At 27.4% G+C, this 26,718-nt stretch overlaps 1 protein-coding gene across 3 annotated transcripts in view; it reads left to right on the forward strand.

Annotated features, from left to right (window-relative positions):
* Positions 1–17,035, forward strand: part of LOC145833709 (CLIP-associating protein 1-B-like) — a 46,319-nt gene extending 29,284 nt beyond the window's left edge. For 2 of the 3 annotated variants that reach the window (XM_082940858.1, XM_082940859.1), the window contains 18 exons: positions 50–232; positions 1,069–1,188; positions 3,649–3,710; positions 3,964–4,073; positions 5,511–5,663; positions 6,827–6,890; positions 9,326–9,489; positions 10,048–10,126; positions 10,322–10,465; positions 11,791–11,910; positions 12,119–12,240; positions 12,641–12,800; positions 12,967–13,252; positions 13,673–13,881; positions 14,588–14,725; positions 15,314–15,523; positions 15,961–16,080; positions 16,251–17,035. In XM_082940858.1, coding sequence (XP_082796984.1) covers positions 50–232; positions 1,069–1,188; positions 3,649–3,710; positions 3,964–4,073; positions 5,511–5,663; positions 6,827–6,890; positions 9,326–9,489; positions 10,048–10,126; positions 10,322–10,465; positions 11,791–11,910; positions 12,119–12,240; positions 12,641–12,800; positions 12,967–13,252; positions 13,673–13,881; positions 14,588–14,725; positions 15,314–15,523; positions 15,961–16,080; positions 16,251–16,292 — 2,486 coding nt within the window. In that variant the 3' untranslated portion in view covers positions 16,293–17,035. The remainder of the gene's footprint in view (positions 1–49; positions 233–1,068; positions 1,189–3,648; positions 3,711–3,963; positions 4,074–5,510; positions 5,664–6,826; positions 6,891–9,325; positions 9,490–10,047; positions 10,127–10,321; positions 10,466–11,790; positions 11,911–12,118; positions 12,241–12,640; positions 12,801–12,966; positions 13,253–13,672; positions 13,882–14,587; positions 14,726–15,313; positions 15,524–15,960; positions 16,081–16,250) is intronic. The other variant, XM_082940860.1, reaches the window with a different exon arrangement.
* Positions 17,036–26,718: the final 9,683 nt, after the last annotated feature.

The following is a 26,718-nucleotide window of genomic DNA, read 5'->3' on the forward strand; positions in this document are numbered from 1 at the left end:
AATATTCTAAATCTAAAAGTTGTTCTAAAATTGACAACACGTTCCGCAGCATCATCGAGCAGACCGGCGTCGCCCACCTCCTCCGTCAAAAGCGCGCGAAGAATTCCCAAGAAAAATCCCCCGCACCACCAGAAACTTCCGAGCACCCCGTTGACGGCCGGCAGGACGCTGAGGACGCCCCACAAGTTCGCCACGCCCACCTCGAGCGCCCGCACCCCCAGGAACCACAACGGTATGTGACGTCACAACTGTTACATTTATTATTGTTTTAATTTATTAGTAAATTTGAATTTTTTCATTGTGCCCTGTCAATATATTTAGCGAGCTAATTTCATTGTTTTAAATTTTTTACAGTTAGATGCTGTCTTCTTTTTTTTTTTGCAAAAGTTTAATTGTGAACTTTAATGACAGATGTAAAAAAGGCGTTTTAATTAAATCAAAGTGCTTAAAAGTTACGTATAGAGAAAAAAAAACTACAACACGCATAGTTTTTTGTTAACAGTACATGTATTTATATTAATATGTAGTTTATAATAAATACTTATCAAGGAATTTGAATTGTACTCATTTTCTTGCATCCCCGCTATTTAAATTTTGTTGGTATGTTAGTTTAAGAATATAACGTGGCAACAAAGTAAACTTTTATTTATATATGTCACAAAATTAAATCTGATAAAAAAGTGCGTACATTGGCAATTATATTTAAAATAATTAAATAATAAAATATTGGGTTGAGCCTTAGAAAGATTTATTTTGTACATAAATGGTAAAAAAATAGATTTAAAAAACCATCTGCCAATGGAAGCACTTATATTTAAAAATATTTCAAAATTATCTATCTGCTTCCATTGGAGTTAAATGGGAGCAAATCATATACAATTATGATTGTAAGTAGTTATATTTAGCCTAAAAAAAACACTTCTGCATATGGACTCACTTATAAAAGTCCTTTAAAAAAAAGTGAGTCCATCGTAGGAAAATTAAACTCCAGTACAAACCACACTACAGCTATATAAAGTAGACAGTTGTTATTTTACCTGTTACATTGTACAAACCCGTGGTAAATAGACTCGCTGTCCCGCATACCGGTGTCCACCAGCAAGCGGACGTCCAGGGTGAGCAGCAGGAGCACCACCCCCAACATGAGCAGGAGCGGCAGCAGGAACAACTCGCCCGCCCGCAGCTTAAGTAAGACAAAAAAATTTGAGCTCGTTTCATTGGCTGATTAAAGTGAATGAGCTTGTTTCATTGGTCGGTTGTTGTTAACGAGCTGGTTTCACTGGCTGGTGTTTATGTGCTTGATTTTTAATTGTTCATCGTTTCAATAAGAGTTTTCAATGTTGTTTTTCAGTTATAATCAAGTTTTTTGATATCCATAAAAATTTTTTTTCAATTTTATTAAATTTTTTAAGTTTTAAATCCTTAATATGCAGCACGTATTTATAACATGTGTGTTTTTATAAGCTTTTTATGTAAGTGGACTTGTTACTTGAATAAATGTTTTTAAAAGTTTTACACTAAAACTTAAGTGTTGCCTGCATTATTAAAAAATAATGTCTAATATAACTCTAGATTGTTTTATTAACATGCTATAATAACTAACAACAAAAATAATGCCTTTATGCTAAAACATTGAAACTAAAAAATTAAGGTAGTTTTGCTGTTATTTTTAAGTATATGTTAATAAATAGTTCTTCTATTTTTTTGAATGTTCAAACTTAGCTTGAAGATAAGTTTTACCTTCAACTTTAATTTTATTCTCAATATGAGACAATTATATTTTATGTGTTAAGTTTGAAATAGATTTTAAGTCTTTTTTATAAGTTGCTGCTAATAAAACTTTAAACAATTTTCTAACAGCTGTAAGTCATTCAAGTTAAAACTTATTTAACGATTTAGATATAATTTAAAATATTTTGTAATATTTTGTACAGAAATCTAAGACAAAATTCATTCAAAAACATCTTTATTAAAGCAACAAACAAGTAAAATCGATTTCGGCTAACGCTTTTCAATTACTTTAGTTAGCAACTAATTTTAAGATTAAATTTTGAGTATATAAATAGTTAGAGGTTACATCAGAAAAATCAGAAAAATCAATTAACACTAATTAGCATAATTGAGTAAAATTAATTAGACATTCACAATTCATAAATGCATATATAAAACAGTTTATCAGTAATTTAACTAAGATAAGCAACATTAAAAATAAAATAAAAATAAGCGACAAAATTCAAATAAAATCTATAACAACTTATAAAGATTAGACTTATAAACATATTGTTGCTTACACAATTTAGGTTTATATGTTTTTATAAATAGAGATTCTAAAACACTAAGGTGATAATCGTTACGAGCTTTACTTAAAATTGAAAAGTTACTATCATTATAGTTCTTTGCGCAATCTGAATTGTTTAATAAGTGTTCAGCTATCGCTGATGATCTATTAGATGGTTTTTTTAAACCAGTGTCCATCCATCTTTAATATTTAATAAAACGTTCATGTCATTTGAATTAACATTTGTTTTCAAAAAATTTTGAATGTATGGTGTGCTCTTAATCTATCATTCATTAATATTTTTTGTCAATGTATTTCTTTACTTTGCATACAAATACTTGGCTGTTTAAATATTTGTGCAATCCCTTAAAAACATTTCAGTTTTAAATTTGCATTTTAGCGTTATTTTCTTATAAGACATTTTTTCAGTAATATTTATAAGTTTTACTTTTTATACCAGTTATAACTTTTAGAATCCAAATTTTTCACTTGCATTTTTTGCGTTGTTCGTTATAGATTTTGTATACTTTATACTTGGTTTTTTATTTCAGATAAGTATGCAGTTAAGTATATGAAATTTTCAAAAGAAAAATTTCACTCTTTTTAGAAATACAAGCGTTTCTTTTAAATTTTTACATTTTTTTTTGAGAAACAGGTTGTAACATGTATAAAACTAACTTTACGTTTTTTAAAATGACAAAAATGTGTATATTTGGTGCATGATTTGTTAGTAAAAAGTAATTATGATATTTTACGATGATTAATGTATGTGAATAAGAACTTTTAAATACTTTTAAAAACATTTTTGTTGTTGCATACATAATATGTTTTTAGATTTGATGTTGAACAGTTTTAACTATTTAATTAAACAAGCTTGTTCTTTTCAAATGGCCTTTTTAGTGTTTATGAATTTTACATGTGTGTTTACAACTTGCTGTTTGTATTTTTGTTAAGCTTTTAAAAAAATAATAATTGCTACTAGTAATTATTAACATTGCTGACAAACTAATACTTTAAAAAAAGTTTTAACTAAGAAATTTGAGAATGAAAGAAAAAAATCTTTATTAACTTTATTATTTTTAAACGTTCCTGAAACATAACTGTTTTTTATAAAACACAAACATTTTTAAACATACTTATTGTTGTGTATTTTAATAATGCATTTTCAATGTGTTAATTTTGCATCGTATTTTTCTTTGTACTCCTCATTTTTAGTAATTAATTTTTCATCAGTGTTAATTTAGAAAGCAAAAAACTTAAACTTGATAAATTGAAATTTATTTCAATATATTTTTTAGTACATTAATTAACAATTTTATTCTTATAAAATTTTAATAATTTATGTTCCAAAAAATATGTTTTTATTACAGTTGGAAGCAGAACACTGCCAAAAGGTCGTCAAGGGGAACAAGTTCTGAATAACGCGCTACAAGTTAGTTTGTTACGTCATAATGCGATTTTATTGTGAAAAAAAAAAATTAAAAAAGCTTTAAATACTTGTTTTGAAGTATGAAAAACAACATTTTGTAACATCATTTTGTAATAGTATTAAATACAACTTAAAAAAAAAAAGAAAAAGTTTAAAAGAAACATTTTTGGGAAATTAAACTTGTTTGTCGTGTTACCGCAATAGAAACAGTTTGCTTGTTATAACTTGTACATTTGTCACTAACCAAATTGCGTAGCAACGGAAGAGGAGGCCGCTCAACAATCACCATAGCAACCGGGGTGACGAGTATTCCGATGACGATTTCTCAGACACGTCATCGATTTGTTCCGACATGAGCTTCTCTTCGTTAGTTGATTAAATTTGCAATAAAGATTATTCAGCTACAAATTTCAAGTATATAAACTTATTTTTTAATTATTAAAAAAAGCTTGGGATACAAGTTCATTAAATATAAGAATAGTTTCTGTTGGTTAAGAGTTAGTTAACTTTTGTTCGGTGAATTATAGTTTAAAAAAATTAATAAATCTTTTCCACGTGTACAACAAAAGTTGAAAGTATTTTAAATCAGTTCCGACACGCAAGTATAAATTATTTGGACTTTCAAAATTTTAAATCTTAATAACAATACAATGTTTCACTCGCTTGAACCTAATCAAACGAGATTATCAGTTGAATAAAATCTTATTCAAATAGAATAAAGTTCAAATAGAATTATTTATACTTGAATAATTTTTCAATTTTTTTTGTTTTTATGTAAAGAAATAATTAAAACGATAAAAAAGAAATTATAAAAAAATCCTATTAATAGAATAAAAACTAGTACTGAACCAAAATTGAAATTTCACAAGTCAGCATGCGAAGCCCACAATGACGTCATGTGTAAATATTCAGCTAATTTTTCTTGTTTATAAAACAAGTAATGTTTAATTCAAACAAGTGCTACACGATTAGGTTGCTTGTTACTAACGCATCGTACTTAATTTGCAGTCACTGACAGTGATGATATTTAAATTAAACTTTAAAGTTTCAATTCAATGTAGATGAAAAAAACCTCTGTTTAATGTGTTTTTATTATTTTGTAGGTCTGTTTACTTTCTTAGGCAGATTTATTGTACTATGTAATATTCTTACAAGTATATTCTGTTGAAAACTTACGAACGCACATAATAGAAATTACATTTTAAAAGTTTTATTTTACATTTAATCATTCTAAACCTGAAAGTTCATATTTTCCTTAAAAATTACTTATGCTTTGAACGTTACTTTTCTTTAGCTAGTTTGTTTGGATTTCTATAAAATTAAAAAGGAGTTCTTTCAGTATACAGAAAGATCAATATCTTTATATATGTTAAAAACACTTGTTTATTTTTTTGTCGAAGCTAATTCTGATGAATGATAAAATATAAATTGTTAAATATTTAATTACAAACTAATTCATTAAAAATTTGGCTGTTTAAAGTTCAAGTCATAGCTATTTTATTCAGATGGTTTTTTTACATTTTAAAATATGCCTAACAATGAATTTATACAGAGGACACTTTAAGATGAAATTTAATGTAATTAAATTTAATTTTCCGTGTGCAAACTATCGTATAATAAAAATCGAAACAACTTTTTCCGGTACTTTTAGCTGTTCATGTTGTTTTTTATTAAAAATCACTTATAGTTGTCATTAAATTGAAATTATCAAAACACCTTCTTTTTTAATTAACAAATATTAATTTATTGTAAAACATTTGCAATTACTTTTTAAAACTTAAAAATTTATTTGTTACGTCACAGTCGATCGCGTCGCCGCCAGCCCCAGGTGATGACGTCACTTCAGCCTGATGACGTCACGAAAGTTCTGACGAACTGCGAGTCGTCGCACTGGGTGAGCCGGAAGGAAGGATTGTCGTCACTTCATCAACTCATTATCAGCCAGCACCAGTTCACGTTAGTGTGACGTCATAATTGAATACAATGGTTTTGCGTGACGTCATAACGTTTAATAAGTGTTTTGCGTGACGTCATAACGTTTAATCAGTGTTTTGCGTGAAGTAATATAATGTCTAAAACAGAATTTAATGATATCCAGTCAATTGCTTGTGTTGATTTACTAATAAATCAAACTTTATTTAACGTTGTTCATATCAAACTATTTAAATGTAGGAAATATACTAAGAGTGTGGGGAGGCATCCAACATTTTTTTACAAAAATTAACATTGGCACTTCTTTAAAAACTTACAGTACACCCTATAAGATACTTTTTGTAGATCAAAAAAGAAACAATTAACTTTTGAAATATAACAAGTTTTGTAAAAAAATTAGATACAACCGTATGGAATCAAAAATTTTCAGTGCCGGTTTTCTCGGAATTAAAAGAAATCACTAAAAATCTGTCTCTTCCTTCATTTTTCAAGCTATTGACCTCAAATTTTCAGGAAATGTTCCTTGCGTTAAAAGAAAAAATCATATCGTAACGATTAAAATAAAATTTATAAATAAAAAAATTATGATTAAAATAAGAAAAAAAATCATTATTATTATTAAGAAAAAATATATTTTTACTCAAAATTAAACAAAAATCCTACAGTAGGATTGTTTGTTACAAAGTTAAGATTGAACTGAGAAAATTTAAGTAAGATTGCTTTTAACGGTTGGAGAAGATATATTTTTAATGAAAAGTCTTTTTTTGCCCTTTTTACTTCGCCTTTCATAAAGAAGCCATTGAACTCTCAGAATTTGACTCCTCATATCTCAAAAACTAGTTTTCAATATAAGAAACGGTAAAAAGTATCTGTTAGGTAAGTTGAAGATCTTTAATTTAAGAACAACATGTAAAAAACTGCCATATTCCCCTATGCCCTTAAGTTGTTAAATTATATTAGAAAAAAATTTATATATCTAAAGTTTTTCTTCTACAAATATTTTCACCAAAAGGTGTATGTAAAAGTACAAGTCTTTTGGTTGAATCAGTTTACATGATAAAACTTGTCAAATTTAAAAGCATTTAATATTTAAATATATTCAATTTATTATTAACTTATACATTTTACTAATTTTATTTCAGTAAAATGTAATTTTTGTTTTTATTATTTTCAATTACTTTGAGCAGGCCTCTTCAACTCAAGAAAACATTGGAAATTTTCAATAAAATGTTTGCTGACCCCCATGGAAAAGTTCGTTTGATTTTTTAAATTTATTATTTAGTTTAATTTTGGCAGTACTTAAAATATTAAGTGTAAAAGTTGAAGTCTATCTGCTATTAGAGTTGAATGCAATTTAACAAAATGATCAATTAGTTGATTATACTAATTAAAATATAGTCGTTTGAATTATTAATTCGAAAATTTAACTAAAATGTTTGTAACATTAAGATCAGTCAGTTCTTGTTAAATGAATTGAAACTTCAAACTTTTTCTTTGTAAAAAACATTTTTGTTAAAAGAAGTTTGATTGAACTACATATTAACAAACAAAGCTTTTAATAAAAAAATAATTGTGTAAGTTACAATTTTGAAAAAAGTTAAGGTAAGTTTTTGTATACTGATAAAACATCGTGTAAAATATATTTGTTGATAATTAGTTATTATTCAAACTTTTTCTTACAGAAAACAAAACGGGTAAATTAACTGTTGTTTGTTGTAGTTATCAGTATTTGGTGTTGATTTTGTACTGTAAAAGCTCGTAATAGTTTGACTTGGTAGATTAAATGTTTCTGAGCTAATTGCAATTTTTTGATAAAAAAAGGTCCGTTGTTTTATATTAAAAAAGTCAATTCAATCTCATATAAATTACATTAGTTTTCAAAGTTACTATCGGAGCATCTTGTGAAAGTAGTGTTGCGTTGACATAAATACTATGTATTTACTACTAAGATGATATTTTGCAATAATTAAAAAACTTTAACTTCTTTTTTATTAGATTTAAATAGTTTTAAAAACTAAAAATACTTTCGTTTCCTCTTTGACTATTCGAATTCCTTTAATTAAAATTCTTAAATGTGAATTATTGATAATTATATTTTTTAGTAAATACTTTTCTGCAAAGTTTTATTAATTAAAACTACAAAAAAAATCATTTTATTCAGATATCCTTTTTAAGATATGGCTTAAAGAGTTTTAATACTTACTTAAATATGGCTATTTTTAGTAATTGTAAATTCTTTTTCAAATTAATTATCTTATAGGTTACAACTTACATGATCATTCTTTATTTTTTCTTTTTATTTTAGGACGTGGCTGAAATAAGTTATAAAAATTCGAGTTTGATCTGTCGTGTAACCGGCTGTATATAGCTTCTCAATTAATTATTTCTAAATGCGCTTCAATGCACATTTGTGACGTCATACACTTGAAAGTCACCCGCGAAATTTTTTACTGAATTAAATTCGTGTAACGTTTGAGTTATTGAGTTTGTTTAAACTTTTGTACTAAAGTGGTAATTTGTTAAAGTTTTAACGATACAAGTTTTTAAAATGCTACATAAGTTATTAAACAATTGACTTTATTTTAAAGAAAACTTAAAATTAATTGATACGATCCTGCTATATGTTTTTAATAAACATATATGTGTGTTGTTGTGCGTATTGTAAACGTTGTTGTTGTTGTATATGTCGTATTGAAGTAGATCTTGTAAGAATTAGTTTATAGTATGTAATTATATCAGGTATCGGCAAAAGAGCCCCCGCTATGTGCTTTAAAACTGAAAACATATTTTTTTTTAATATTGGAAAAAAAAGTAGCAGTAAAAACTTGCAAATGTGGCTCTTAAACTAATAATTAGTAATTACTTGTGATTTATTATACCTTATGTTATCACTTTTAAATTTGAAATAGTACTTTTTATTGTTAAATACAATTATTTTTTATAACGGCGGCCCACGGAAGAATTGTATTGGAAATAAATACTAGGAAAATCAGCACACGAACTTTGATAACTGATGACTCCTGATTCATACGATATTGTTTGTCTAACTATGCTAATTAGCTTAGTTACAGTATTGAATATATTTTATTTTCATACACTTTGTAAATGTTATCTAGCTTTTAAATCTTATATCCTTTTATTGTAGCTGAAATAGTTATCCTAACAACAAGTCTTTTTTTTTAACTGATTTTGTGATTTAGAGTATTTTTGACACATTTATTTTTAGCTCTTTTTTTAGAATTTCAAAAACAATCAAAAACACTTAATTGACATTTTTTAACATTTAAAAAAATATTTTCATCATTGCGTCAGACTTAATCTATCATTATTTAAACCTTAATTTTTTAAAGCGAACTGTAAAAACATTTACAATGGTTTGATTAAATGAAAAAGAAAACATTTTATATCAGGATTTTCTTTCTTTTTGGAAATATTTAAAAATCTTACTCGATAACTTAAACTTAACTGCTCTAGCAGTTTTTTATTACTTTTTAATAGTTTTTGTATCTGTTATTGTGTAATTAATTAGTTTTTAAATACGTGTTCATTTATGTAAAGTATCCTCAGTATATTTGTTGTTAAATAAGATGTTCTAAATATATTTATTATCAGGTACTCTCAATTTATTTATTATCAAATATTCTCACTATGTTTATTTTAATATATCTTAATATACATACTACCAGGTGTTCTCAATGTTTTTGGAGATGCTACCAGAGTTCATAGCGAATTACAGCAACCACCTGTTCGACTGGCTGTACATACTGATGACTCAGCTGTTGAAAAAATTAGGCGCCGACTTGTTGGGCAGTGTGCAGGCCAAAGTGCTCAACGCTCTCAAAGTCACCAGGTTGATAAATTCGTGTAAATTTAGTACACAAAGTAAAGCTTTACAACTCTTACAGCTGTTTCAGCGTGTAATACATAAGTTAAGTTTTTAATTTACTTTCAATAAAGTTACAATCATTAGTACAAAATTATCTTCTAACTTAGGGGTTACGTAGTACTATTAGTTTATTGAGTGACAAAAAACGCTCAAATTATTTGGTCATAGGATCTGGTGCGCGAAGAACCTTACGGTTATCGAATCGTACACCACGGATACCTTTTAAGGTCTTGTCTAGGACAAGTAGTATATCAAAGACATGTTTAACAAAATTCTAATCACTAAATAAATTCTGTTCATACATTAATTCACTTTATTTTTAATGTAAGGTATAATTTGAAACTTTTTCAATGACCTTAAATGATTTTAAAATATACATTAAAAAATTGTGCTTATGCTAAACTTTCACAGTGCCTTATAAATTAAATTTATCAAGTTCAGTGATTTGTCTGTCATAGCTGTCATATAATATATAAAGCTTATTAAACTTTGTGTGTTTTACAACATATATATTTCAAACAGGGAAAGTTTCGATCCCAGCCTGCAGTTCACAATACTTTCCAGATACATGAACGACAGCGCGCAAAAACCAGGACTCAAAGTTGGTTTTGTTCAAGTCTAAATATATCGTAAAATGCTATAAGTTTACAAAAACCAGGACTCAAAGTTGGTTTTGTTCATGTTTAATACATCGTAAAATGCCATAAATTGATATAAACCAGGGCTTAAAGTTTGTTTTGAACCTTTTCAATTTTTTTAATTTTTATTCACTAGTCATACATGATTGAATTTTAAGGTGAAATTGCAACTGCTGCACTACTTGTTGGAGTTGTGCAAACTGATGCGAAGCGACGATCTGATGAACAACAGCGAAACGAGAATGATGATTCCGCGAATCATCACGTGGACCACCGAACCCAAGAGTGGCGATGTTAGAAGGGTGAATTTTTAAATACATACACTTAATCAACCTTGTGCCAAGAGACACACTTATTTAAACAGGAGGCTTATATTATGATAAAACACCTAAATGTTAGAATCAACTATTTTCTCAAAAACTTATTAGAAGGGTCAGTATTATAATTTTTATTGAATAACAATAAGTTATACAAACCCTGTACCGATCGACGGGCTAGAATAAGTGCGTCTATTATCAAAAGTCTTCAATTTTGGTCTTAACCCTAAGAATGGTGATTTCATATTTATTAGTAATTGAGTGTTTTAATGTAGAGGTTTTTGTTTTATAGTTTTTGTTTGCGAATTTTGTATGTTAAAGAATAACTTACCAAAATTAAAAGCATTTATAAGCATGTGCTATTCAAGCACAAATATTAAACATATTTATTAAGTTTAGAGTTTTAACAAAATCTCAACATTTGTATATAAGTAGTTCGGGAACGGGTCAAAATTTCACGAGTTTACTAAATTGCACGAAGACAATTTTGCACAAGAGTAAAAAACATATATATATATAAAACTAAAAGATAAATTAATATAAAAAAAAAAAGAAAAAAAAAGTTACCGACCGAGGTTAAAGGTTAGGGGTAACAGTGATAGTAACAAATAAAATAACAATAATAAAAAATAATAACAAGTCACTGACTTAGGGTAAGGGTTAGGGGTAATAATTATAGTATATATAAAAAAACTAAATTAAAAAAAAAACAACTTCTGCAAAAATGTCTCCGTGCAAATTTGTCTGCTCGTGCAAATTTGACAGCTACCCAAGTAGTTTATGTAATTAATAGATATCATAGCAAAGTAGAAGTTGAAATTTTTTCAACTATTTGAATTTAATTTATACTATAAGTTATTAATGAATTTATTCTTTCAAGAATTTATTTTACAAACTAATTCATTATTTCTCCTCCAGTAGTTGAGATCTCTTTATTTGTTTTCTTAAAACCAAAACATATAATAAAGGTTATTTATGTCGAAAATTATTGTATTTTACCATATTTATCAACAATTAATAAAATATATTTTAGTCAACGGTTTATTATTTCCTACAATTTTCTATGCATTTTAAATAGTATATTTCCATTTTTTACATGTATATTTAAATAGTTCACATATATATCTATTACCATCAAATGTTTAAGTCAATATCTTCAACTAATTATTGTTTTAAATTAATTTTCACACATATACTATTAAAAGATAGCAGAGTTGGTGTTCATAGCATTGTTTGAATCATTTTTTGTTTACTTATTATGTTTTAAATCTTTAATTAAATTACTTCTCATAAATACTTATTGCTAACAGATAGCAGAGTTGGTGTTCATAGCGTTGTTCGAACTGAACACAGTCACGATAAGGGACGTGATTCAAAACGTTTCTAAAACGTTCAGGGAGGGGGCCATGAAGATACTGCACAATCACATGGTTTGACATGTTGTTGTACTATTATAATTTTGTACATTTTTGAGAATTACACTCTTACATTATAACTTAACGGTTTTGAAACACTATGATTTAAGACCTCTGTCATTTAACGCACTTATCTTCCCAAAATTTTAGTAAGGTAAGTGCATCTAGCTATCAGTTTCTTTATTTTGACAGGAATAAAAACAAATGTTGATTATTTTCGCAGGAATCAATAAGAAGATACAAGGAGGAATCTGTTAATTTGAGCGGAGATTTCGACAGCTGGCTGCACAATAGTTCGGTTAACGAAAACAAAAACAACAACGATTTCATTAACACCAGTCTCAAGTAATTTGAATTAGTATTTTACTTCATTTGTTTTTATCGTGTGAATAAATTGGTTTCAATAGATCTTTTCTAACAATGTAAGTTATTATAAATTTGATTTTTTTCAGTGAACATCCTTTAAATAGATTAACCAATCACAGAATCTTGTTTTTTTTTTTTTATTAATAGGGTGGTTATAGATATATTTAGTAAAGTTACTTATTGTTTTTAAACATCACTGGAATATTTGAAACAATCACTGCTAGATAATCTTAGTCATAAATCGTGTATGTCAATTATGCTACTAAAACGATAAAGTACTATTGGAACTACTACAGTTGTAAAACGTTTAAAATTATAAGCACTTGTAGTTCAATTATGAATTTTGATAAAAATTTTTGAATATTTTGAATTTTTCAAGCCACACGACGAAGATGAGATATTCTCCCAACTGCGACTCCTCGCTGCTGACACCTCGTGACGACAACCTGACCATTATGACGTCGCACAACGTGGACGTGACGTCACAACTGCGTGAGGGAATACAGCAGATGACCGACGACATTCACAAGCTCAAAATGGTGAGACTTTTTTAATACTTACGTTAAAAATTAAATAAAAATAAAAAGTTTGCATTTACAACAACCACTGAGTAATATTCGTATAAAAACATAAAAAATTAAAATTTGTAATCTAATTAATGATCAAAAATTCCGCAATTACAAACTGCAACCTGCCTAACAACAGAGTCCCCGGTCACCTGGCAACAACGCTACGACAACGGCGACCCCGGACGGTGGAAATTTTGGTGAATCCCCGCGGCTGCTGCTGAACGACACCACTTGCGGTAGCAGGAAAACCCCTTACAACGCGGGAAAGTACCACGGGGTTTCCCATTGCAACATGTTCTCCCCGCCCAACTTTTCCATGGGCGGTTTGAACGACTCGACCCTAGTTGCCAGTCAGCAGGGTGGCGACGATTCCGAGATCTGGTTGGGGGAAAAACCTATGGAAACCACCGTGAGAGAAACTGGTTTGTTGAAATTTGTTTTTTTTTTAAACACAAGTAAAATTAAAACAACGCTTATAAAGTTATACTGTTTCTTTATTTTCGTAATACTTAATAAGTGATGTTTTCATTTTATTTATGTTTAGTTTTACTGTAAATCACCTATCATGAAAGTAAACTTAAGTGATTTTGATTGTTACTAATTGCTTATTTCATTTATTAATCTCTTGATTACTTTATGATTAGTTGGTTACTATATAAGTTTGTAAAATCTTATCTCTTGTTAGCTTTGTACTCTACTGTATGAGAATTGCTCGAAATATATCTAGTTTTGTTGAAATTGTGTGTCTTGTATATCTTATTTTGTTTTTATATCGAATATATCAGAGTTTTAAAGCATCCTCTGAAAAGTACACAAAACAAAAAAAATACCGAAATTCACAGACAACACGACCAACCTGGTCGAGGATCTCGCCAAGTTGTTATCCAATCAGAGCAGCGAGCTGGAAGTTTCGTCCAATCACGACGAGCTCGTCGACAAGTTGAGGGTCATGCGGAGAAACACGATGAATTTCGAGCGGTTCGGAAAAAGTTTCAACGTTCACCACAGGAGCGTCATGTACGGACTGCTCGAAATTATCAGGACTAACACTGTTGGTTGTTTGTTTTTGCATTAAGAGTTTTTTTAAATTTTTTATAATTTTTGTTTTAATTTAGAGTTTGTTTCTTTTTGAGTTTTAATTTTTTTTCCAGAACTATGTGAATATAATTAAGTTTGTTCGATTAATATCTTTTTTGTTTTAAATTTTTATTTGTTTATAATCTAAGACGTACTTTATAGTTTAATTATTTCATGTTTAAGTATAGATTGTGCTAGTTTAAAATTATATTTTTACAATTAAATTATATTAAATTTTTTAACGAGTTTTTCTAAAATTTATCATAGTTTATATTTAAGTTGAACTGATCTCTATGATTATATTATAAACGAGAATCGGTGTTGTATTTAAATTTTGTTGTGTTTACAAGTATCGAATAATTTTGTATAAAAAGTTGTTTTTGAGTTCAATGTATCATTAACAAGTTCAATAAGTCATTAACTTAACATTTTAAGTTTTAATTTTTTAATTTCAAAAAATTTTTCTAAAACAGTTTTTTTTTGTGAGTTCCATCAAAAAGCCACGTATATCAATCTATTAACTCGTTTATCAAATTTAAACTATAAAACCATAATTACAACTGTTCAAGCCAAAACTGTTGTTAAACTATGTGTCCTCTATTTAAACATATTAATTTCCAAATTTAAAAATTGTTTAACAAATTTTTTTTTGCCAATTTTAACAATAAACATTTATTCAGACAAACACACCAATGTTACTGGACGTGTTGTCAATATTGAAAATGCTGCTTGAAAATCTGGATTACAACGAAATAATCAGCAATTACGTTGAAATTGTCACCAACCATCTGGTTAACTGCAACAATCAGCACAGAGAAGTTTGTTTAAATATATTTAAAAAATGATAATTGATAAGGTTATTATGACAATTTTATAAAGATTAAGGCAATTGATAAATAGTTAAAAAGGGCTAATTAACTAAGAAATATAACTAACTGTTTACGTAGTAGTTTATTTGCCAACATTTGATGAATGCTTTTGTATATACTTAAATCTTTTAATATGTTTTGTAAAATTTTTTAATCAACTTTTTTAGTTATGAAACTCCTCATTGCTAACAAGTTATAAATTAATTTGTCATATAGAAAGGTTTTTAATTTTATATTATGCTACTTATAATTTGTAAGTTTAGCTTATAGCCTGAAGTTATTAAATGATCTTTTTAAGAACAAAAAGTCAAAGTTGTGTGCTTTTAGATTAAACTTAATTTTATACAATCTGATAAAATTCAACCGATAATTTTAAACCCCCTAAAATTGACAAATAAATTGCTGAATTTTTCCTTGTCTTAAAGTATGACATTATTTTCCTTTAACTGTTTTACAAAACACCCTAAATGTAAAAGATTTAAAATAAACCTTAATTTACATAAAAAAAAAACTAAACTAAAGTATTAATTTTCACAGGCGTTGCAAGAAATAGACGCTTGTTTCTCCGTGCTCTCCAAAAAAGTCCCTCGATCGCAACTCCTCCGAATACTCACCGCCAACCTCCAATCCTCGTCCGATCAAAACGAAGATCACGTGCTGAAGAGAATTGACGCGCTTCTAAGGAGTTGCAAGTTTGGGGAAGTACCAAACTCGATAATAGACGACATGGTTCCCGCCATTTTGCAGGTTTGTTTTTTAAGGATATTGGTGAGAAATATTGGTGGTTATATAAACATTTTTCTTAATTGTTTGATTTCAGTGATTGAATGAACATGCTTAATTGTTTTAACTTTGATTTTTTTAATAGTTATTTTTTCACATTGTTAAACTAAAGTTTCCAAAAGTTTGGTTTTAAACTTTCTCTATATATATTTTTTTGTTTTACACGTTCAAAACTTACTTGCTACATTAGAAGTTGTTTTTCTTTTGAAACATAATAGTCTATTCTACAAAAGTAAATCACAGTTTGCAATGGCTTTAGCTGTATTCAATTGTCATCAATTAAAAATAAAACTTTAAAAAACTTCTATTTGAGTTGACAGATACTTTTTTTGCAATACATTTTACGCTAAGCTCTTTAACACAAAACGAAATAGTTCTGAAAATTAAATATTTTGTCTCAGTGCTACTACAGCGAAAAGTCGAACACGAGGAAGATATCCTGCTTCTGTCTCGTCTCCATCCACAAAATAGTCGACCCGGAAATCCTCGCCCCCAAGCTGCAAAATCTACCGCAGGGAAAAGTTAGTTTGTTTCGTTTATATTTGTTTTGCCGAAAAACATTGTCGTTAGCATGTTTTATTTGCAAAACTCGTGTATATTCTCAATATATTTTGTGTTTTTTGAAAACTTAATATTTATTTAAAAACTACCAATAGAAATTAAAGTTTAAAAGCTACATTTATTTAAACAGAGAAAATTAATTGAGCTGTACATCAAGAAACAAAACGGCTAAAAACGAGTTTAAGAAATACTCCAAAAAATAAAACAATATAGAAAGTTGGAAGTTGGCGGGAAAATATTTCATTCTGTCCACTCAAGCGTTAAATTTCCCGCCAAATTGTATCAATGAATTTCGTTGGATTATTTTTTTATCATTTAAAATGTACACTTTCATTATACATAGAATTTTGTCAGCTTTGAAAGTCATTTAAATAGCTTTCATATAACTACTTAACAATTTTAATTTTATAATATATATATTTTATGAGTTTGTTAAGCATCCAAATGGCTTTTTATGTTTTTGTTACTTTACATTCTTTCCTTTTAAATTTCAAGTAAAAATTATGTTCTTTTAAATTTACAAAATGCTTGGTGAATTTTTGCATGTTAGCTTTAGACGTGCTTATTAAATACATAGTACACTTCTTACCTTGTAAACTAGATTGCATTTTATATAAACCAGAAATTACTTGATACACTTTTTAATATACAAGGTTGCTCTATATAAATATTGTTTCTATCTAAGTTATACAAAGTTACAAAGAAAACTTTTTTGTTTGATATAGCAATGCTGTTTTTGGAAATAAGTTATTTTTTGTAGGTTTCGGTGTATTTACTGACTGTGCTATACATAAAACTTTTGTTTGAATTAAATTGTTTTTTTAGCTGACAATTTTTTTGGTCTGAACTATTTTATATTAATTTTGTTTCTAATAAACTCGTATGTTCTAAACAGAACTTTATTAAATAAAAACTCATACAGATAGTAAAACTTAATTAATTATGGTTTAATTATTATTTAATTTAATTGATAAAACTTTTTTTATGTACCTGTTGTTATAAATGAGTTGCTTTATAGTAAAAAGTTTAATTCAAAAGTAATAACTGATTTAACTAAAGATTGCTACTAGCAATATAAGATTAGTAACACCTTGAAAATACCTATTCTTTAATTAAATTGTATTTTGACAACTTAATATAGTTAAGTTGAATGTAGCATAGTTTTATGCGCATTTGAAAATATATTTAGCACAAAATTTTAATTAGTATTGCTAAAATTTAATGTTTAGAGTTTTAATTAAAATAGTAAGAAACATACATCGTTCAATAAGTTGGAAATAGTTCACAGTGGGCTGAAAACGGGGATCAAGCGGTCATTGACATAAAACTGTCACAATTTATTATATATACAATAACACTTAGTGTTACAATAAGAATAATGTTTGTTTTTATTTAAAAATAGTTAAAATTTTAATTTCTAATGAAACTTTAAAGAAAGAAACTTAAAAAAATAGAAAATAATAATTGGCTTCCTCAAGAGAATTACATTTACTCCCAGTTTAGTTTAAATATGAATGAATTTTCAATATCAAGCCGGGTGAAACTATACTCTAAATACAGTTTATTTTTAATTTAAGGCTGATCTTTGTATATCAAAGTTTGTATTATTAATAACGTTTCATTTGTACTAGTTTATCAAAAGAAAGAAACCGTAAACATTTTGAACAATAAAAAAATTTATTCGTTGCAAAACAGTGCAAAAAACAAAATAATTTAGCCTGTGATTCAAAAAAAAGTACTTTAAATTTACTAGAAAATATAAGTCAAACAGTAAGTTCTTAAAACTTCTTTGAAATTAATTTTTTAAAATAAATAAAACACTCTATTCAGTAGCACAAAGCATATGTAACAACGTTTCCCATTCTGAACTACATGATGAAATTTTTTCATTTAGCTGCAAACGACTTTGCGCAGTTTGTCCAACTTCTTTACAATAAGTGCAATTCAGTCTGTCTAAAGTGTTGTTAATATCGTAGTCACTCTTGTCCCATAATCGATTTAAACAATCTGTTAAATTTTCATACTGAGAAGTTTGACTTAAAAAGTTCATTCTGTACTGTCTTAGAAACTTGTTGTTAGCTTCCAATCCACTTTCGGTGTAATTTAGCAAACCTCTACCGTTGTTTTGCTCAATTAGTTCAGCACTATGTAATAGAACAGTATGCGCAGTTGGTGTAAAGCGAATCCATTTAACCGACATGACCAGCATCATTGTTTTTTGATAGAAAATTGAGTATTTCTCTACAAGAATCTTTATGTTAAAATTTATAAGGTATAAAATAATGGAAACATACAAAATAATTTGTCAATGTTTTCTTTTAAACTAATATCAGAAATATGCTTCGTCAGCACAGTCCTATTTAAAGTTTTAATGTTCAAGCGTCTTCTATTTTAATAAGTCTAAACAAATACATGCACGCGACATCAAATAAATGCAAACAAAAATTTAAAAATACACACATCAAAACAACATGTTTTGAAATTCAAACATAAACAAATAAAACAAATGATGTTCTCAATCTTAACCATATTAAAATTTATTTAACAGTCTTTATTTCATACTCATGTCAATTTTAACTTATTTAGATTTTTTTTTTCTTTAACCACTAGATTTAGGTATCAGTCAAACACTTTTTTTTTTTGAAAAAAATTATACTTTACAGTTTTTATTTAGAATATATTTAGATAGACACATTTAAAACTTGTTTTATAGTCCTAGCTTACTGTAATAAAATGAAGCTGACTTCAATCATGATATTTTTTGCATTTGCATTTACTGCAATGGTAATAGCAGATAACTGTGAAATTGATGGTGAAATATTATAAGTTGTTTCTTTAATTTAAAGTGTGTTATCTATAAATTTTATATGCAAATTTATCTTTTAAGTGTACGAAGTATATCAGAAAGTTGAAACGCATCTTTGTTTTATTCTACGCTGTTTTTCGTAAGTTTTTTGAAATAACAAAAGTAACTTTGTTATCAGATTCGTGTCTCTACCACATGTTTATTCTGACTCCGTTCAAAGCGAGTTTTATGGCGTCAAGGGAATATTGTTTGGAACTCGGAGGCGACTTGGTCACTGGTACTATGGGGACTTCCGGAAGCAAATACCACGAGTTTGTAGTTAAATTTTGTAATATTGTTTATTTTGAACAGCCAAAGAGAAGAATAGAATATTTAAATACGATTTCTAAAGGCGATTCCTGGATGGCAGCAAGTACGATCCCAGCAACGAGCAACAGCCCGCGTGGGATTGGAGTGTTTTAGCGAACAGGGATATTTACAATTGCGCTTACGTGTACGCTCCGAGAAGTGTTTACATGACCGATCAAGCTTGCGATTACCCGCTCTACGGACTGTGCGAGATCATCACGCAGTCCTGCTGAGTTCGCAAAACGTTGCCAATAAAAACTTGATGTTTGAATTGTTTTTGTTTATAAATACGTAGAGTTGAATCAAGTTGTTGACTGTAAAAAGTAAAACAGCAAGCATTGATATAAATTAACTAAACTCCACAAAATATTTAATTACTTTAAGTGCTGTTATTATATTGAGCTTTAAGTTAAAAAACTATAAGCTTTAGTGTAAACTGAAATAAAAAACTATGATCTTTTTTTTTTCTTAAACTTTAGTTAGTTTTGAAATCAACTATTAAAACATACTTAATGTTTCAAATATAAACAGTTAAATGTGTTAAAAATTTAATAAAAACAAAACTTTTATTGCAACTATTTGCCTCAAAAATTTAAAATATACAAAAGTTTTAGATAACTTTAGTTAATTTCTACTAAGTACACTACTCTGAGTTTGAGTTTAGAAAACCATAACGTTATATTTTTAGAACTTGACAACAAAAATGTTTATATATTAATCGACAATTAAATAACCAAAAACTAACTCTAAATTTGAGAATAAGTTGTTACAATAACTGTTACAGAGAATAAGACATCAACTATTGGACAGTTTAAAGTATAATTTTCACTAATTTTTAGTATATTGTATCAATTTATTTTGTAGATACTATAACATTTTAGACATAATATCAAAATTGTTTTTTTTTAAAGTTTGTTTAATGAGATTGATACTTTTAATGTATAATACTAATACTAATTAATATAAGTCTAATACTCTTTAAATGCTTATTTGTTTTTAGTAGCAAACTAAAGTGATCTTAAATTTTAGTAAGTAAATGTTCTAGTTTTGTTGCTATTAAATTTAACTTTACCGAATAAATTTTAATAAAAATTTATACATTTTAACAACGTTATACAATTTTGATTACTCCCATTACTTCATGTTTTATTTTTATCTTTAAAAATCAGATATAAAGGTTTGATCACATCAATTTTATCATCAGACCACAGGTCTTTGGTAGACTGAGAACCGGGTTTTATTAACTTAGCTCTGTAGACTTTCGCCGATATTTTCTTTGATTAAAAGCATACGGGTACAAAACTGATCATATTAAGTTGTCAAGAAAATTTTTAAATGATAGGAACTTTATAAGAACTATTATAACTCTTATAAATATATTAGCAATCTGTAGTTTGAAATAACTTGTTAATAACAATACATATTTACAGAAAATCATCAATTAAATCTATAATTAGTTAACACAGTTTTTATATTCTGCATGAGTCTTGACAAAAAAGTTCTTATTAGTTTAGAACATACAAATTTAATAGAAACAAAATTACTTTAAAACAATTCAGACAAAAAAACTGTTTGTTATACAAAGCCTTGTCAATAAACATTTTAAAAAGTTTATGTATTTTCTTTAATTTTATTATTATTTTATTTTCACAGCTTAACAACTGTTTTAATAATTATTTAGCATTTATAATTTAAAATAATTAATATATTTCTCAAAAAATAAGTATTTTTTTAAATGTTAAATAGAAAACTTGTGAAAAAATAATATTTATAAATTTTTAAGTACTCAAAATTTTTGTTATCTTTAAACAAACGTTTATATCTGTTTATAAAAGCTTATAAATTTTTTATAACACCAATCTTTTAAAATCCTAATTTGATAAATTTTTACTACAGTGATGTACTTACAAAATATAGAATATTAAAATGTATCAAAAGTTCAAAACTATATTAAACAATTAAAAAAACTTTAATCTTGAAAGCATTTTCGATTAACATCTACAAAATTTTGTAAAATTTTCTAACAAACATAAGTCTTCAAAAAGCTGAAAGTTAAAAAAAACTATTGTTACAGAAAAAAAAAATCTCTGAAGAACTGTGTTGCTAAATAAACGAAGAAAACGTATTAAGTTTGAAATAATTAAGTATGTTAATTTTTTTCATTATAACTAGTTATACATAAGTACAGTAACCTGCCAACTAGGTACGAATATCCTAGGTACGAACTGCCGGTATGGTACGTACTTTTTAGCCAAAAAACGCTGTGTTTAAAATTCAATTTTTAAACCTTTGAAATCTAAAATAATTGTTTTTAAAGTAGTAATTCAAAATAAGTATATTTCAAAATTGATAATTCTGCCTTAAATTTAAATAAATTGAAACTAAAGGAACCAGAAAATAAGTTGTGAACTCTTAAACTGTAATTAAAATCCAAAACACATTAAAAACAAACATATAATAGTTTATTTATTTAACGAAAGTAAAGAACAGTGCAATTTTAATTCTTTATACCCAAAGGTTAATTAATTTGAATAAAAAGTATCAAAAAAGTCAAGCAAACTTTAAACAAACACAAGTAGTGAACAGTGCAATGACATTTACTCACACTATGATTCCAACATAAACGTTAAAAAATTATAAAAAGAATAAAATGCTAAACAATAAGTAAGTAGGAGTACAACTGAATAATTTCAAACTAGCTTTTTCTAAATAAACACTATTATTAAAAGCTTGATCAAAGTTTTTATATACCTTTACTTATTTCAAGTTAGTTAATAATTATATCTGCTGTGTAAATGTTTAACGTAAAAGGAAATATAACACAGGTTAAAAATATTTGTTGGTTGAGTATAAATGTACATACATAAATAAATAATCACATCTAAATGTATATATTAAAAGAATATTCAAGACTTATGTCATACTATCGACAAATATGTTTTGTTATAACCGTCAAAGATTTTGTTTTGGGTATTTTGCTTTAGTAGTAAATTTTAAGTTTTGGTGATTTTAACATGTTTGTGTTAGGCTTAATGTAGGTAATTGAAAACTAAAGTTTCCTAGGTACGCTCTGGGTACACATTTCTGCGCTGTGTTAAAAGTGCTTACCTAGTTGGCAGATTACTGTAATCAACTATAAAGTTTTTAAGTATGATACTCAAAACTGTTCTTCTTATACTGTGCCTTGAAAAGTACATTAAATAACAAAATAAAAATATAAGGAAACTTTAAACTATTTCTGAAAATTTCATGTTAAAACTTCTATTGTTTTTGTTGATTTTTGTGCATAAAATTTAAAAAAAAAAACTAAACAAATACACGCACGCGACATCAAATAATCGCAAACAAACATTTAAAAATATACACATCAAAACGACATGTGTTAAAATTCAAATATAAACATATAAAACAAATGATGTTCTCAATCTTAACCATATTATAAAGTTTTCTACAGTTTTTGTTTTTATACTTATGATTATTTCGTATATGTAAAAGTTTTGTTTGTCTTTTTAACTCTAAACTTAGTTTTTATTTCAAAGATTGTCTGTTTTTGGAACAGCTTTAAGTATTTTTAAAGTTAGACACTTAATAATTTTTTTATAGTTACAGCTTATTGTATAAAATGAAGCTAACTTCAACTGTGATATTTTTATCATTTGCATTTACTGCAACAGTAGCGCAAGATAACAAAGGTATGATTCTTTTTTAAAACATTCAAATTGTAATCTTTATTTTAACTTATAAATCAGCTTTTTAAAAAGCATTAAAGTTTGCTTATGGAAAAACTAAAACAATCTGTTTTATCACAGCTTTAGTATTATGTATTTTCAAATATAAACAAACAAACGTAATACCAGATAGCTGCTCGTTTTCTACGTTTGTGCTGACTCCATACAGGGCTTCTTTCATGAAATCCCGGGAGATGTGCTTGGATATCGGAGGAGACTTGGTAACGACATCAATGGGACCCGCTGGTATCAACTACCACAGGTTGATTATTTAAAATGGCTTTAAAATAATCGAGCCTAAGTTAGTAGCCGCGAGGCTAAAAGATATTTTTTCATGCCAAGTCTCTACCTTTCAGTTTAAGTAAAACTCTAAAATTGATTTTGTAAATAAACTGAAAAATAGTAACTACTTGTACTAAAATAACAGAGTTGTTGATTTTAATTTTACAGTCAACTGAGAAGCCTCGTGTCAAATGGAGATAAAGCAGGATACGCTAATTTGTGGGTGGGTTTAAACGATGCCGGCAGAAACAACGTGTGGCGATTCTTCGATGGCAGCAAATACGACGGTTTCGACCAATCACAGCAAGCTGCGTGGTATTGGGGAGGAAATCACGATAACGCTGAAGATCAAAATTGCGCTTACGTTTATGTTTCGGGCGGTGAAGTTTTCATGGCAGATTTGCCTTGCGACTTTGAGGAGTACGGATTGTGCGAAATCGTAACACAGTGCTGAGTTGGCAAAACTTGTTGTCAATAAACTTGATTTATAACAAATTGTAATGTTGTTCATTTAGTTTTACTTTTGTACGTATGCCTATCTTAGTTAAATCATTTATTGATATATAATTATGTAATTACTAACTGTTAATCTATCTCTAATTAATTTTGCTTAACTCTATTAATTCAGTATTTTATAATTAAACCTATAAATTTTTACTTATTCAACATTTGTTTTAAAATTAGTTGCGAACAAAAGTAGTTGATGAGTGCAGCTGAAATTTATTTTACTTGTAAGGTTAATAAAAATATTTTTGAATGGATCTTGTCTTAAATATTTGTTTATTATCTGTAGTACTAAAAACTTGTTTATCAGTATTTCTTCAAATAATATTGTTCATGGAATTATACTATAACTACACAGTGGGCTGGCAAGTGGCCATTGACTATTTTCGCGACTAAACAGTTAAAGCAAGATTTTTATTTAATTGTTTAGAGCGGGGTTTCGTCTTTTAAAAACTGGGTTTGTTTCTGTTCTACTTAAAGTATACTAAAAGTTATGTAAGCTTAAATGTAGCCAAAGTTTGCTTTTTTTAAGTTTAAAAAAGCCTCGAAAAATCCTTAAAATTTTGTCAAAGTTAAGGTCTACATATACTGTTAAAAAACACCTTAAAAGCTTTAATACAAATACTTTTTTTAATTTTTTCATTTCATTGGTTTAGTGTCAATTGAAAAAAGTCAAAGTTTTTTGAATATTTAAGTGTAAAAGTATATTATTTCTCATTATTAAATCTTCTATTCTCGCCGAAAATTCATTAATGATTTCTGGCAATTTAGGGTATTCTTTAGGGTTAATTTTCTCAATTTGCCACCTTAGAACCAACATAATTTTTTTTTTAATAATTTTGTAGAAATTACAAGGAATCTATATACAAATTTACATTTGTGGAATATAACTTTTTTTTAGGCTTTTACAAGCGATATTTCTGTTAAAAAAATTTATATAAAATCCTATCCCTGGTTTTTCACTATGTCAAAAAAGACCATTTTTTATGTTCTAGAAGGTTCTTAATGTGTATAGATTCACTTACTTTTGTTTACAGATCATTTAAGATCCAAGAATGATGAGAACAGTTAGTATTGGTTAAAACATGGTAGCTTAGCATATGTTTTAGTTATTGAAATATTTTTTTTTTACTATTTTAGCAAACTTAAGGTTTTGTAGTACTGTTATTGAAGTTATTATAGTAGTTTTTGTGAAAGTAGTGGTTTTATTTATGATACAAGATAGCCAGAGTATTGCATCTGATTAAAAGTAATATATTTTTTGTAGATTTATCACTATAACTTATTTAAACCTAGCAGTAATATGGATAGTTTAACTAACATCTTAGACAGGGAGTAACTAAGAAACCAATTACAAATGAAGAGCACTTGACTTTACATCCGCTTCACAGTTACTTCAGATTTTTCGGATGGATCTATAAAATATGTTATCATGCTGTGGCTGGACATTTTAATTGGTCAGAATCGAAGTTTGAAGGAATATCTAAAAGTCAAGGTGTAAATAATTTAATTGAGTCAAAAAGAAAAATTCAGAAATGTGTAGAAGAAGAAATTAATGTTGCTCTTGAAAAACCGGATCCCACAGGTCATGGTGGAAATTCTACAACAGGTAACTTAGTCAAAACTTTGCTAAACACCAATATTTCTCACTAAAGGATTCAATAAGTCGCTTGTATCTAAGTTGTATTGTCTATAAATTTACGTGTCCAGGTGATCTGAACAACCAGTACATTGATGAGACAGAAAGACAACTTTTCGTAAGAATTAAAGAACATGTGGCTCCAACCAATAGTGCGGTATTTAAACATATTAAAAATTGTGTATTTTATACTAATTGTAAAAACATTTATAATTGTTTCGAAGTTATTAAAACGTGCACTTCGTATAATGAACTATTATCTTCAGAAGCTCTGTTAAAAAACTCAAGCCAAATTTGAATAATCAGCTTGGTCCTGATAAAGGATCAAGAGTAACTATTAATATATTTAAATAATCCATTTTTTCTTAATTGTTTATAAAAATCCATTTTTGTTAATTACTTGTCGTTTTAATTAGTTGTGTTTTTTACAAATGATATAATTTCACTCTATTTATTTTGTGTTTGTTTAACTGGGGAGTGTTTAGCATTTTGATAAGGGAATTTGGACATTCCGAAAACGCTTAAGTTTTTAATAAAGTTTATAATGAAATAATTTGTTTGTCTTGTAGTAAAGTGGCACTTAATTACATTAAAAGGTCTAAATATATCTGAAACATAAAACAGTAACAACTTACGTAAATTCAACATAAGTGTGTTGATTTACCAAATTATTTACTACTTCATTATATTTAGATAAACACATAACTTTCATATATTTTATTTAACTCGCGCTTTTAGAACAGTTAGTTGTTTTAAACATTTCATTCAAACATTTTGAAGAATGTTTTTAGACTTATTTCTAATTGAGATAAGGAACTTAATGCATAATATTAATGTATAATTAATGTATATAACTTAATGTTGTTCTATAAAGATCGCAATTTTGGTTGTTTATTTATTTTTTTGTTTACCTTATGATATTTTATAATTTAAAGTTATATAAATTTATTTTAAAGTTCTTATCTTGTGAAGTTTAATTAGTAATCTTGTTAAAATATTTATTCAATATGCTTTAGTGATTACTGATTTGGTTTTAATTAAAATTTCTACTTATATACAACAGAAACAACTCAAGTATCAAGTTTATTAGCAACGTTTTGCAAACTCAGCAGGATCGCATGATGATCTCACACAATCCGTAATAATTACTTTCGCAAGAATTAACTGTCATATAAACTTCATTATGACCAGTACTATACATTTCAGCGCAGTTTATACTTTCATTATTTAAGCTTAGATCCATTCCCACGCGGGATGTTGCTCGTTGCTGGGATCGTACTTGCTGCCATCC

This window comes from Thalia democratica, chromosome 4, assembly GCF_965202585.1.
Source record: "Thalia democratica chromosome 4, ktThaDemo2.hap1.1, whole genome shotgun sequence".
In the NCBI taxonomy this organism is placed as follows: Eukaryota; Metazoa; Chordata; class Thaliacea; order Salpida; family Salpidae; genus Thalia; species Thalia democratica.